Consider the following 13,365-nt stretch of genomic DNA (forward strand, 5'->3'; position numbering starts at 1 on the left):
GCGGTCCTGAGTTCCTTGCTCGTGCTCCCCCTCCTTCTGCTCCTGATTTGGACCTTGAGATTTCTGTCCGGTGCTCAAAAGGATTATTTATTCCACAGCAAAGTATGATTGTTCTGTGTTAGCATTCTGTTGCTATAATAAAAACTTGGAGAAAACGGTTGCCATACACGTCCATCAGGGAAAGCCAAGATAGGAACTTAAGGTAGGAACCTGGATACAGGAACTGAAGCAGAGACCAGGCTCACTCTCCTTGACTTGCTCAGCCTGCCTTATACTATCCATAGAAGTGTCATTATTCATAGTGGGCTTACAACTGTACCCAGAGGCAGTGGATGCCAGTCTGGTGGAGGCAGTTCCTCACTTGAGTTTCTCCTTTCCTGGGTAACTCTAGTTTGTGTCAGATTAAAGCAAACAAAAACAGCTAGCCAGCGGTCACTGAGTGATGCTTGACTCGTTAGAATATGCTTTTGCTTGTAGACAAATAATATAAATAATATTGTCCAAACAGTGTCATAGCATGGGGTACTTAGAGTCTCTGGTATCAGATACTTGGTAAAGATGAAATGTGCTCAGCAGTGTCATTACCTAGTGATAACTGAAAGGGATTGCAGGAACTGCTTCAGAGCCACGCTGCTTTAAATGGCTACCTTTTTTCTTTCAGATTCCATGTTTCAAGTGCTTGCAAAGAATATCAAGTATATGTACATGCTCTCTCTGATGCTCGGTGTGTGTTTGACATGGCTGTAAGTTCTCAAATTATTATCTTTAAACCAGGGTGTTATTTCAGAATCATTTTCAATCAGTATGAATTAGTTACTGTTTAAAATTAGTACAGCATACACATGATTTTTTTTTTTTTCAAGACAGGGTTTCTCTGTAGTTTTGGAGCCTGTGCTGGAACTAGCTCTGTAGACTAGGCTGGCTTTGAACTCTCAGAGATCTACTGCTCCGCCTCCCGAGTGCTGGGAGTGCCACCACCACCCAGCTCACATGATTTTTTTAAAAAATTTTTAGGTTTTATGTTGCTTGTATGTATATATGTGCACCATGTTCATGCCTGGTGCCTATGGAGGTCAGAACACAGGGTGTTGGAGCTCCTGGAACTAGTGTTAAGGATGCTTTAAGCTGGGAACTGAACCCAGGTTCTCTAAAATAATGACAAGTGTTCTTAATTATTGAGCCATTTCTTCAGGATTGCATACTTGAATTTTACTATATTTTTGGTTGAGACAGGGTTTCGCTGGCTGTCCTCTGTAGACCAGGCTGGCCTCGAACTCAGAGATCTGCCTGCCTCTGCTTCTGAAATTAAAAGCGTTGTACTACAACATCTGGCTTCCTGATTTTATTAATGGAAAGATTAAAGGTTCCACACATTAGTACTTCATATTGTTTAAGTGGGCAAAAGATTGAAGAATAAAGCGAGCACAGGCAAGGATGAGGAGCAATACGGATAGGGTTTATCTGCTGGTAGCTTGAGTGCCCAGGAGACTGAGGCACGACGATCCGTGTGCGGCCATAAAGAGAAACGACCATCAGAGCGCAGGAGCGATTGGTATCGCTGTAGAGGTCAGAAATATTTACCTACCTAGGAAGAAGAGGTTTTTTGTTATTTTTTATTTGTTTGCATTATAATTTGGAAACATGAAAGTTTTTTGTCTCTAGGGAGAATTTGGCTTTACAATGAACATGCTAGACATTGGTGGAGGCTTCACAGGAACTGAAATTCAGCTGGAAGAGGTAAACTTTCTGGGGTTGGCTGTACATGATTGGTGGGTACATGGACCAGAATTTTTATAAATTCTGCCTTTCAAGGGTCATAGGAGTTGAATTTTGGGTCCTCTGGAAGAGCATTACCTAAAGCCTGTTGTAACCGAGCTACTCTAAATCTGGAATTCTGTGAACCCCATCAAATCTCAAAGTAGACTCCTACTTGTTGGATTTATGATGTACTAGACATCAGATTCAGTCTCACAAGCTAGGCAAGTGTGCCACCACTGTGCTACACTGTAGCCCACAGAAAATGTTTTGAGTTGTGTTTTATGTGTTAGATGTCACATGAGCTTCCAGCTTCATGACTGCAGTAGCAAGGTGCATATCACTCCTGCCTTTATTCTGCAGTGTCTGGAAACTGAATTGAAATTCATTCCTCTACCAGCAGTCAGACACAGTATTAGAATTGATGTGGGGTTTTTTATTTAATTATTGCTATTGTAATTATTACCAAGAAAAGCTGATGTAAAAGCTTGCCTAATTGAAGATACCTGCTAAGTGGCTAGGCTTGCTCTGCAATTGGAATTGCTTAGTTTTCTTGGTTAAGAGCTAGACTTCTGTGATCCAGTATTGAAATTTAAGCCTGTAATTTAAAACCCATAGGTTAATCATGTTATCAGTCCTCTGCTGGATGTTTACTTCCCGGAAGGATCTGGCATTCAGATAATTTCAGAGCCTGGAAGCTACTATGTGTCTTCTGCGTTTACACTTGCAGTTAATATTATTGCTAAGAAAGTTGTTGAAAATGATAAACTTTCCTCTGGAGGTAAGTTACAAAGTTTATATCTGATGTTTTAAATAAAACTTCCACCATGTGATTTTTACCCTGAAAGCCAGTGTTTTGTTGTTATTTCCAGTGCACTCCTCCTGTCTCAGAAGGAGAATCTGCCTTGTATTTTGATACAGGGCCAAAGTGTTCTTTAAATCCATCTTTAAGTCAAACCAACAAAATTGTTTTGTGTCATTGTAGAATATAGTTTGCATTAATAAGACCATTTTTTTTCCACTATGGAATAATCTTTAGTCCATAGAAAAATTGATTTCCCCACTATTATTTATTTATTTATTTATTTTTGCTTTTAAGTATTTATTTATTTGTTATGTGTACAGTATTTTGCCGGCATGTATGCCTGCAGGCCAGAAGAGGGCACCAGACACCATTACAGATGGTTCTGAGCCACCATGTGGTTGCTGGGAATTGAACTCAAGACCTTTAGAATAAAGAGCAGGCAATGCTCTTAACCTCTGAGCCATCTCTCCAGCCCCGCCCCCACTATTATTCTTTTTTTTCTTTTGTCTTTGTGCCTTTGTTAGATTTCAGTTCAGGACTGCTTTGTATGTGCTTTTTCTCTTTTTTATTTCTTTACTGATACTTTTGAAGGGTAGATCTGTTTGGTTTGGTTTGGTTTTTTTGATGCTTCATCTTGGTGTGGGCTTCATTCCAAAGTTTTAGAATATTCTGTGTGTCTCATTAGGAAGCGTATGCTAATGGTTTGTTCTAATATGTTTGGGCTTGGTGGCAGGTACATGACTGGCTTTTGTTTAGTGGTATTTGTTTGTTTTAAGATTTTTACCCACATGTGTGTGTGCCTAAGAGGCTAGAGGTGTGGGATCCCCTGGATGACGCTGGAGTCATGGTCAGTTGTGAACTGCCTTTCAAGGGTCATAGGAGTTGAATTTTGGGTCCTCTGGAAGAGCAAACAGCATATGCGCTCAGCTGCTGAGCCATCTCTCTCCAGCCATCTGGGTTTTGCTTTTATTTATTTAGAAACCAGAACTTACTCTTGGAGCATAGGCTGGCTAGGAAGTCTGTGTAGCTAAGAATTTGCCTGTGTTGAGATGCTGGGATTGCTGACATGAACCCCAGCAATTGACCTAGTACATTTTCGGTTCTGGTGCATCTAGATTCTGGGCCCATTGTCTTTCCAGTCTCAAGACTATATCCAGTCATTTTCTCCAAGGAACCCTCCCTGGTTTATTTTCCTGGAGGGTAGAATTTCAAATCCAAGGAAGGGATATTGGTGTATAGAGAGTAAAATTGCTATGTGCTGAGTAAGGTGCACTCGTTTTGGTTTAAATTAACCTTCCTCTTTGCTATTTAATTTCAGTCGAAAAAAATGGGAGTAATGAGCCAGCCTTCGTGTATTACATGAATGATGGTGTTTATGGTTCTTTTGCAAGTAAACTTTCTGAGGACTTAAATACCATTCCAGAGGTTCACAAGGCAAGTTTGTTTGTTTGTTTTTTCCAAAATGTCTTTGGCGGTGTAAAAAAAAAAAAAATACAAAAACTAGCGTGCAAAGATGACCTAGTGGGTAAGGCATTAAGCCATTGGACCCCCGTGGTGCAGGTTGTCCTCTGACCACGCACGCACACAAACACATCCTACACAAAGAAATAAATTGTAATTTTTTAAAAAGTTTTTTAGTGCAGTGTATTGGTACAGCTCATTCATTTGCCTGTCTTGGATTTAGTCGGCAAGAATCCTGCCTCCTTAAATCTTGATTATTATATTTATCATATGTTTTGAACTGTTTTTCTAGGATTCATATTCTGATCTCTTCAATTTATTTCCTAACTGTGCAGTTCATAGTAACAGTTGAGACTTATGCCTGATCCTCAATCTCCCGTAGATATATGAGATCTGAGAAACTGAAATTGCCTTTTATTTTTCTTAAGATTAAGTACCTGAAAGAATTTGGTAACTTTTCTTTCCCTGTAGAAACACAAGGAAGATGAGCCTCTGTTTACAAGCAGCCTTTGGGGTCCGTCCTGTGATGAGCTCGATCAGATTGTAGAGAGCTGTCTTCTTCCTGAGCTGAATGTGGGAGACTGGCTTATCTTTGATAACATGGGAGCAGATTCTTTCCACGAACCATCTGCTTTCAATGATTTTCAAAGGCCAGCTATTTATTATATGATGTCATTCAGTGATTGGTAAGGTGATTTTATTTTATCTGAAAACAGATGGGATATTGGAAGTGGTATTTTAGATTTGCTAATACCTTCAGAAGAACATTTCATGAAATTTCACACTGTGATAGATAAAGGTGATAGTTTCCTTTTTCTTTGAGACAGGGTCCCTTACATAACCCTGGCTGTCGATATTTACACTAGGCTGGCCTTGAACTCACTGTTGCCTCTGCCAGGATTAAATCACTAGTGATAGTTCCTTCTTTTCTTTTTTTTTTTTTTTCTTTTTTTGTTTTTGTTTTTCGAGACAGCTCTGGCTATCCTGGAACTCACTCTGTAGACCAGGCTGGCCTTGAACTCACAGAGATCCGCCAGCCTCTGCCTCCCTAGTGCTGGGATTAAAGGTGTCCGTCACCACCGCCTGGCTATAGTGTATTCAGCCCTTGCATTAAAAGTAGAAAAATCTTGGCTGTGGAGATGGCTGCCACATAGGCTCGAACAGCTGAGTTGGGAAATAGAGGGGTAAGAAAGAGGCAGAAATGAATAGAGCCACGGAGCTGGCTAGACAGCCATTCTAGCCAGTTGTTGAGTTTGGGGCTCAGTATGAAACTCTGTCTCAAAAAATAAAAGAAAATGAGGGAGAGAACCATTGAAGACAGCAGAGGATAATGGCTGGCCTGCACACAAACACCTCCTACTCCCCCTTGTCTGTCCATGTATGCCTGGATCTGCTGCACTACCTCATGAGAGTGTAGGTCAGGCTCCGTTTCTTTCTTTTAATTGTTTTTGTTTTTCGAGACAGGGTTTTGCTGTAGTTTTAGAGCCTGTCCTAGAACTAACTCTTGTAGACCAGGCTGGCCTCAAACTCACAGAGATCTGCCTGCCTCTGCCTCCCGAGTGCTGGGATTAAAGGCGTGCGCCACCATCGCCTGGCTCAGACTCCATTTCTGTCAGCATCCAAACCCCCTTTCTGTCTAACATGGGTTTCAGATTAAACTTATTACCAGGCTTACATGGCAAGCACCTTTACCCTGTCCAAAAACATAGTCTTTTAGGGGGACTGGAAGACTAGTTGTTACGTGTTGTGTGGTTTTCTAAATATTTAAAGCCCAACTTTTTCATTTTTCTTAACAGGTATGAGATGCAAGATGCTGGAATTACTTCAGATGCAATGATGAAAAACTTCTTCTTTGCACCCTCTTGCATTCAGCTGAGCCAAGAAGACAGCTTTTCTACTGAAGCTTAAACAGGCATTAACGCTTCTTTAGATCTGAAGTCGCAGGTTAAGCTTGTCTGGTCTACATTCCAGTGTGGGGAAAATTCAATCAATCTTCATTCTGTTAATTATCTTGAAAACAAATTCATAGTAATAGCTATTTGGGACCAGACAAAATCAGCTTTCATCTATAATTCATTGGGGTAAGAGGGATTTAGATAATGTATCCAGATTTAAACATACCAGTTTGACCCACCCCTTAAGCGTTTAAAATAAAATATGCAACAAAATGGATGACTTAGTGGAGATGGAAGCCCATTGTGGGTTCCCCATCAAATCGTTTACATACAAGTACACAGTTTTATAATAAGGATTCCTGTTAAAAAGTCTTGTAAAGTTGATGTCTTTCACCCAGATATATCACATGTGAGTGGAAGACCAGTGTGACTTCATTAGATACGTTTAGTGTATTTAGAATGTGTAAATTTGTGCTTTGAACTGTAGTTTAATAAATGTAAAATTGCATCATAGTGTTTGTTGTATTTGACCTAATGTAACCCTTGTATGATTGCAATAAAACTTTGTGTAGATTTTACTGTTTTTCAGGCTAAAACTTTGGGAAAGGGGCTAGCTACAAAGGTAGTTTTGAAGTAGTCGTGTGTGTGGTCTGCTTTAAGGGTTGGTTTTCTTTATAGCCCATTTAAGTTTGGTTTAGCTCAATACACTTTTAGTTATTTAATTAGTAATTTAAGTAAAGTGTTTGATAAATCATTGTGGAGCTGAGATTATGGAGAGTTGATGTGCAGCAAGCATGATGTTTAACAATTTAACACCAAAAAATGTTAGTCCTGCATAAACCAATTGTCATGATAGTTGTTTCTGTACAGATAGGATGCTTAGTGTACTTTAGTAAACCTTGAAGTTACAGATCTTTCAGCTGATAGAGAAGATTTTATTAAACACTGAAAACTTGGTGGGGAGGGGAATGAGACTGCAGAGGACTGCAGGACCCTAACCTTACAGAAGGGCTATGTCTTATTTCCAGAATCCTGAGGCCCTTTCGCACAGACATTTAAATGCAGAGGGCTTTGGGGTGGTGAAGCACACTTTCTTCAATTTCTCACTTGTAATGGAGGGGTTATTGTTTTGGGGTTATTTTTGTTGTTGTTGTTGTTATTGGTTTGAACCTAACCCTTTAGTTTGTTATTTCCCATTTGTTCAGCTTAGTAATTCTTTTCGTACTAAAGCTTGTTGGTGGTGGGGAGGGAGTTAGCATCACTAACCTGACACTGTTCACTGCTGGTGTGTTAGTCCTAGGTCTCAGAATCACAGTAGCAATGAGACAACTTACAAGGGTCCCTTTTACCTCACTCTGTGCTCACAAGTGGAATTCCTGTCCCCAAGAGGAAATGTGACTTCACTTTGGTGCCAAGGACAGAAAATTCCACCTGTGCTACATAGGGGTGGTTTGGGATGCCCTTACATAGCTGGTTTTCACACCTTGATTTCAAGGTGGAAAGAAATTGATCATGAATCTCTAATTTCAATCTCAAACCAGTAGGTGCTTAATTAATGTTTTTGATTTGACAATTGCCCACTTGAATATCATGGGTTCTATTAATTATACAAAGAACTGAGAACCCCAGTCCATTGTCATCCATATCCTTGGACTTTTTCCAAGGAGTAATAAGGGGTTTATTCAGAATTCCAAGCTACCATGTAACTTTGAACTAACAAGGAGGGGAAATTGTTTCTTACCTCATTTGTATTATGCATTGTTGTGGTCCAGAAATGCCAAAACTTGGAAAGGATGGTGCAGCTTGAGTCCTTGGCTTGACTGTATAGGCTTGAGCTTTGTGGCCTATCAGTTTGCCATCTGCATAGGAGAGCGGTTGTATGTAAAACAGCCCAAAGTTGCAAATCTCACATGTGAGTGATAGGTAAGCTTAAGAGTGTTTGTATTGTATTTGAAGACTGTTTGCCATAAATCTAAAGTTAACCTATGTATTTCAATTTGGAATGCTTACAAATAATTAATGTAAAATCTTTTTTATATGATATTGTAATCAGTTCAAAATTTAATTGAAAATATAAAACCCAAATGATTTCTATATATAGTAAATTGAACTGTAAAGGTGACTTGTGTGTGATTCTGAATACACAGATAAAATGTTTTTATTCCTCATGCTTTACTTTGATGGCTTCTATCATGAAATAGACGTGAAATTTTATGAATTAATTTTGTGTACATTGCCCACGTTCTTTCAGAATCTATTAAAAGTAAAGTGATCTTGGAATTGCCTAGCACAATGAAGGTTTTGATGAGTTGGGTATTCATGGGGCCACCTTTTTAGACTGGGAGGTGAATCACTCACTGTTCAGTATAAACTTAGATTTAAGAAACCATAATTATTAAACTGTGTTGACCTGCTGAAATTAAAATCAGCACTTTAGTTGCTTGTTTCTTTGTAGCCTGATAGAGAAACCAAGAGAATACATTAAGTTTAAACAGTTTTGTTTAGGTAATAGGCCGAGCACTAAAAGAGGTAGACTGGATTCATCCTGCCTGATTCCAACCCTGCTTCTGCATTTGCTCTTCCAGCAGAGGCTAGACACCTTACTTCTCTGTATGGATAGTACTGTGCACAGGAGCTGGCGGGTCTAAGGGTAGTTAGGGGGCCTGGTCACTGGGGATTATACTTGCTTTGTCTGGCAAATGGTTGCAAATGACAGAAGTCTAACTCTTCCTGTTTGTTTCGGCCTTGTATTTAAATTAGATGAACTAGCATTAAGTTACAGTGTTACCTAAAACCATCTAGCCAGGAGTTGTCTGGCAGCCTGTTAGTGAGCTGCAGGAGTTTGTGCAGTGCAGCTTTGTAGTGAGGATGAACCTATCCAGGAATTAAAACTGTAGCCCAATCTGGCCTTAAAAACCACTATGTAGCTTCAAACCTAGCAGTTCTGCCTTGGCCTCCTGAGTGATGGGCTGGCAGAAGGTGTGCACTGCCAAGGGGGGCCACAGGGTGGGACCACATTTGCTAGAGGCCAGTGTTTTGTATTTTGGTTTGCTTGTTTGTTTTAAAAGTCTTACGCTAAGTAGCTTTAACTACGGCTGTTTTCCTCTGATTGAACTAGTTGTCTTTGAAGAAATTACTGTAAAAACCAGGCTGGAAGGCATCCTGCTTGTGGTATAACTGAACCACCCATTTACAAGAAGACAGTGCCTGTGTGTGATGTGATGACTGACGTAACTCCCAGGCTACAGAGAAACAGTAGATGCATACAGTCGATGTTCAGCTAAGCCAAGGAGTGGTATTGTTTTCCCAGTTTCTGGGATATTTTCTCAGCTCTAAATTTCAAGCCTTTTTATCCTTAAAAACAAAAACACCTGATCTCAGTAAGTTTCCCAGGCTGACCTTGAACTCTTGGCTCAGGCCTGGAAGCAGTAATTGGTACCTTTCCTGTTAGAGGGTGTTTCTCTGATATCTCAAATATTGAGAATCTGAGTGGGTTTTAAAGAAGCATAAGTATAGTTTATAAACTAAAAAAATCTGCTCTGGCAAATTAATTGGTGAACAATGTGTCATTGCTGTGAAGTCTGCTGGTTATCAGCCCTCCTTATATTTTGCCTGCCTGGAGGATAATGGGCCATCTGGCAACATTGTCGAAGCCCAGCAGGGTAAGAGGGTTGGTTGGGCTGAAAGCTTGTCCCTGTCAGTAAAGCACCCCTGCTATGAAAGCTGACTGATGGGCTTGCCGGATGGCGGGCCAGTGCCAGCTGTGTGTTGTGTGCCTGCCTCTGCGGGTCAGACTGCTTCAGTCACTGCAGTTTTTAAAGGGGATGTTTACTGTGTGTGTCCAGGTGGCGTGGCCTACCTGTGGAGGGCAGGACACCCCCAAGGAGTTGTGTTTGACTTTGTAGACCCAGAAAGCCAGCTCAGGTATTTGGATAGGAAAAATGGATACCAGGGGGCGATCCCTGCCTGGCCATCCTAGCTAAAACAGCAAGGTCCAGGTGTGTATCTGCCCTGTGCCAACATCGGACTCCATACAGGCACATACACACAGTCTTTTAAATATAGAAATAGATAGTAAAGGAAGCAGGGAAGGGTTCATTAATGCTGTGTGGTGTATATGTAAGGATGGGGCTCATCACACTGAACAGAACTCAAAATCATGTAAGGTGAAACTAGGTAAGCACTTACATAGGTGACCAGCCTGAGCTGTGGCCAGTTCCAACCCAGTCTTAGCTTAGTGAGACACAGCAAAAAGGGAAGGGGGCAGGGCTTAAATGGTACACAAAACGTGCGGACCCTTGATTCCAGCATTCATGAGGCAGAGGCAGGTGGATCTCCAAGTTCCAGGACATCCAGGCTCCATAGAGAAACACTGCCCCGCTCCACCACCACCACCTCTGTGCCACAAAAGTTAGATGCAAAAGCAGGTATGCACAGAGACCTCTAAATAGTATATAGACTGCCCTTGGGGCAGAGAGACTGTACTGCAGCAGCAGAAACTCACACTAGATGGCGCTCCCAGGCCATGTTTGGTACTGTGCTGGCAGAGTAACACTGTTTCCTAAGGTTCTCATACTAACATGTCACCTGCTTCTGCCTCCCAAGTGCTGGACTTGGAGGTGTGTGCCACTATTGCCTGGCTACCTTCCATTTGTACGGCTCCATGTTGTGAAGTGTCAGGAAGCCAAGAGGAAGACAATTTCAGTCTCTTCCCCATCCTATCCCAAATGCACACCCCAAGTAGCAAGCAAAGGTTTCCCTTTAACCAAAAATACTGCTGATAACTCAGAGCTGTGCTGAACCATAGCAAAAATATGGGAAGGTATCCTATGAAAAGAAACCTTGTCTCAAGAAACTAAGAGTATCCCTTCCATGTTGTCCAGGCTTCAGCCATCCTATGGCACAGCTGAGCCGACAGGCATATGTACACTGAGCCCACTTCTGACCCCTCCTTCCCACCCCCAGATTTGCCCTGCCTACTCCCTTGCAACTGTTCCTCATGAAACTGCCCAATCTCCACCCCACTCCCCCAGACAGTTTCGGAGCCTGTCCTGGAACTCTGTAGACCAGGTGGCCTTAAACTCACAGAGAACTGCCTGCCTCTGCCTCCTGAGTGCTGAAATTGAAGGTGTGTGCCACCACTGCCCAGCTGAAATTGCCAGTCTTACTGCCACCTTCTCCCTGCTTAGTCTCTGATAAGATTCTTGTAATCCACCACCTTTTTAAGAGTTCTTGAGGACACAGCTTCTTAATATCCCAGGGGTTATGCGTGCTGGGCCAAGTATACTGATGGACCACATCCCCAACCTATTTTGAAAGGCTGAGTGAGGTGGGACTGTCTTTCAGGGCCAACCTAGGCAACAGGGGACCCTGCCCCCCCCCAAAAAAAAAGAAATGTTTTTAAGAGGGACTAAAGATAAGCTCGCTTCTTGGGAGAGTACTCAACTAGCATGCGCAAGGCCCCGTGCTCAGCATCCAGTGCCACCTAAGTCATGTGGTGTGATGCACACTTGGAACGCTGGGAGGTGGAGAACTGGGCATCCTACACCAGACAGATAAGGCCGACCACTTTGAAAAGCAACATAGGCTGGGCCCACTGACCTGATCGGGAGCTTTTCCTAGGGAATTGGCAATTGCACAGACAGATGTGAATGAATAAACAGTTTAAGTGGCAGGACGGAGGGTGAATTTAGCACGCTCAGTGTGCTAAAACCCAAGAAAGTCAACACAGTGGTGCGTAGAGACTGCAAGCAGCATGCAGACCATTGAGGGCTCTGCAAGCCTGTTGTAGACACGGCTCCATTGCTGTGACAAAACGCCATGACCAAGGCACTTTATAAAAGCCTTTAATCTGGGACTCACCTTTCCAGAGGATCAGACTCCATAGCCCATCATGGCGGGGAGCATGACAGGAGGCAGACAGGTGTGTCATTTAAGAGGAGGTAGCTGAGAACTCTTTGATCCACAAGCATGAGGCAGAAAGAGAGCTAACAGGGAATGGTGTGGGCTTTTGAAACCTCAGAGCTCTCACCCCCAGTGACAAACCTTCTCCAACAAGGTCACACCATCTACCTAATCCTCCCCAAACAGTTCCACCAACTGGGGACCAAGTCTTCAAATACAGGAGCCAGTTAAGCCGCCACAAAGGCTTCCAGAGATCCAGTTTTAAGAGAAATGGGGTTGCAATATTGTTTTGATAACTGGGTGTGTGCTGTGTTTCAGAGCTGCCTAGTGATTCTGCAGACTGAGTCTGGGGAGTACACATGCACACGTGCTGTGTGTGTCCATGTGAGAGAGAGCCTCATTTCACAGAGGTTTGTCCAGCCTCATCGTAGAAGGAAGGATGGGCAGCATTGGGGCCTGCCTGCGTTGGCAGTGGTGAGCTTGACTAGGCTCTTAACATTGGGACCAGGTGGGAGTTGTAGAGTAGGAACTGCTTCAGGGTTAAGTGGGAAAGGTGAGGCAGGCAGTAAAAGGTTGTAGTCTCTGGTTTGTGTAGCTGGACTGGTGACTGATGGCCTCAGTCACTTCCACAGATAGCAAGAGGACAGGTTTCCGGGGAGATGTGTGGCCTCGGGCATTGTGGAGTGAAGGCTGTTGAAGTGGAGGGCTAGGAGATGGCCAGGGCGGCACATGACGTCATCTGGAGGAACTGCGCCACACATGACTTTGGTAAGCCTGACGTGTTTGCTTCTCATCCTCTATGTGAGCAATTGCAGCCTTTGGCCACTGCGGTGCTCGCTGTAGAGATCTTCATGTCCCACGTGGCTTTTGGCCTCTTGAAATGAGAGCAGCTGGGCTTGTGCACAAGGCCCTCACAAGGCCAGGCGCATAAGACAGGGAAGAATGGGGCCTCTCAAAGGGGTGTGTGTGGACCTTTCTCTGTAGGGAGTCTGTGAAGCCCTGGTGAAGGACTATACTGTTTGGCCTGAGGACTCATGCCTCAGCCCCATAGGAATGGCAAAGCCTTCCCCAAGTGAGGCTCAGGGGATGGTAAAGTCTTCCCTGGTGCAAGTGCATATGTTGACTGTGGGCAGAAAGTAGTCATTGTAGCCTCTGCCTCCCATCCCATCCCTGCCATGTTTACAGCCTGAAGAACCGCTCACCCACAGAGACCGCTCCCACCGCCTCCTTGTGTATCTGTATAAAATAACAAGCCCTACTTCTTATGATAAGCATGCTGAGTATGGTTTATTAGTAAGCACTCACCTGTGCTCCCGTGTGATCCCAGGCAAACCCACCGGGTCACCAAGCTAGATTTAGGATTATTGATCTGTTGTTAGCGTCGCGCCTGTTGTGTAACTAGGCAAGTTCGTGCCAACAGCTGGCACCAAACAAGGATGTAATGGGGCCAAAGATGCTTTGGGATCCAGCCATAAAACAGGGAATGAAGTGTAGCGATCCAAGGATGGGGCTCTGTTGAAATAAGAGCTGCGGGTCTGCGTCCCC

At 43.1% G+C, this 13,365-nt stretch overlaps 1 protein-coding gene across 2 annotated transcripts in view; it reads left to right on the forward strand.

Moving 5' to 3' along the window:
- The window catches only part of Azin1 (antizyme inhibitor 1), a 32,397-nt gene extending 24,188 nt beyond the window's left edge, over nucleotides 1-8,209 (forward strand). For both annotated transcript variants that reach the window (NM_001301793.1, NM_001291634.1), the window contains 6 exons: nucleotides 662-743; nucleotides 1,663-1,737; nucleotides 2,374-2,536; nucleotides 3,879-3,994; nucleotides 4,493-4,707; nucleotides 5,818-8,209. In NM_001301793.1, the coding sequence (NP_001288722.1) occupies nucleotides 662-743; nucleotides 1,663-1,737; nucleotides 2,374-2,536; nucleotides 3,879-3,994; nucleotides 4,493-4,707; nucleotides 5,818-5,929 (763 nt within the window). In that variant the 3' untranslated portion in view covers nucleotides 5,930-8,209. The remainder of the gene's footprint in view (nucleotides 1-661; nucleotides 744-1,662; nucleotides 1,738-2,373; nucleotides 2,537-3,878; nucleotides 3,995-4,492; nucleotides 4,708-5,817) is intronic.
- Nucleotides 8,210-13,365: the final 5,156 nt, after the last annotated feature.

This window comes from Microtus ochrogaster, unplaced genomic scaffold (assembly GCF_000317375.1).
Source record: "Microtus ochrogaster isolate Prairie Vole_2 unplaced genomic scaffold, MicOch1.0 UNK29, whole genome shotgun sequence".
NCBI classification, from domain to species: domain Eukaryota; kingdom Metazoa; phylum Chordata; class Mammalia; order Rodentia; family Cricetidae; genus Microtus; species Microtus ochrogaster.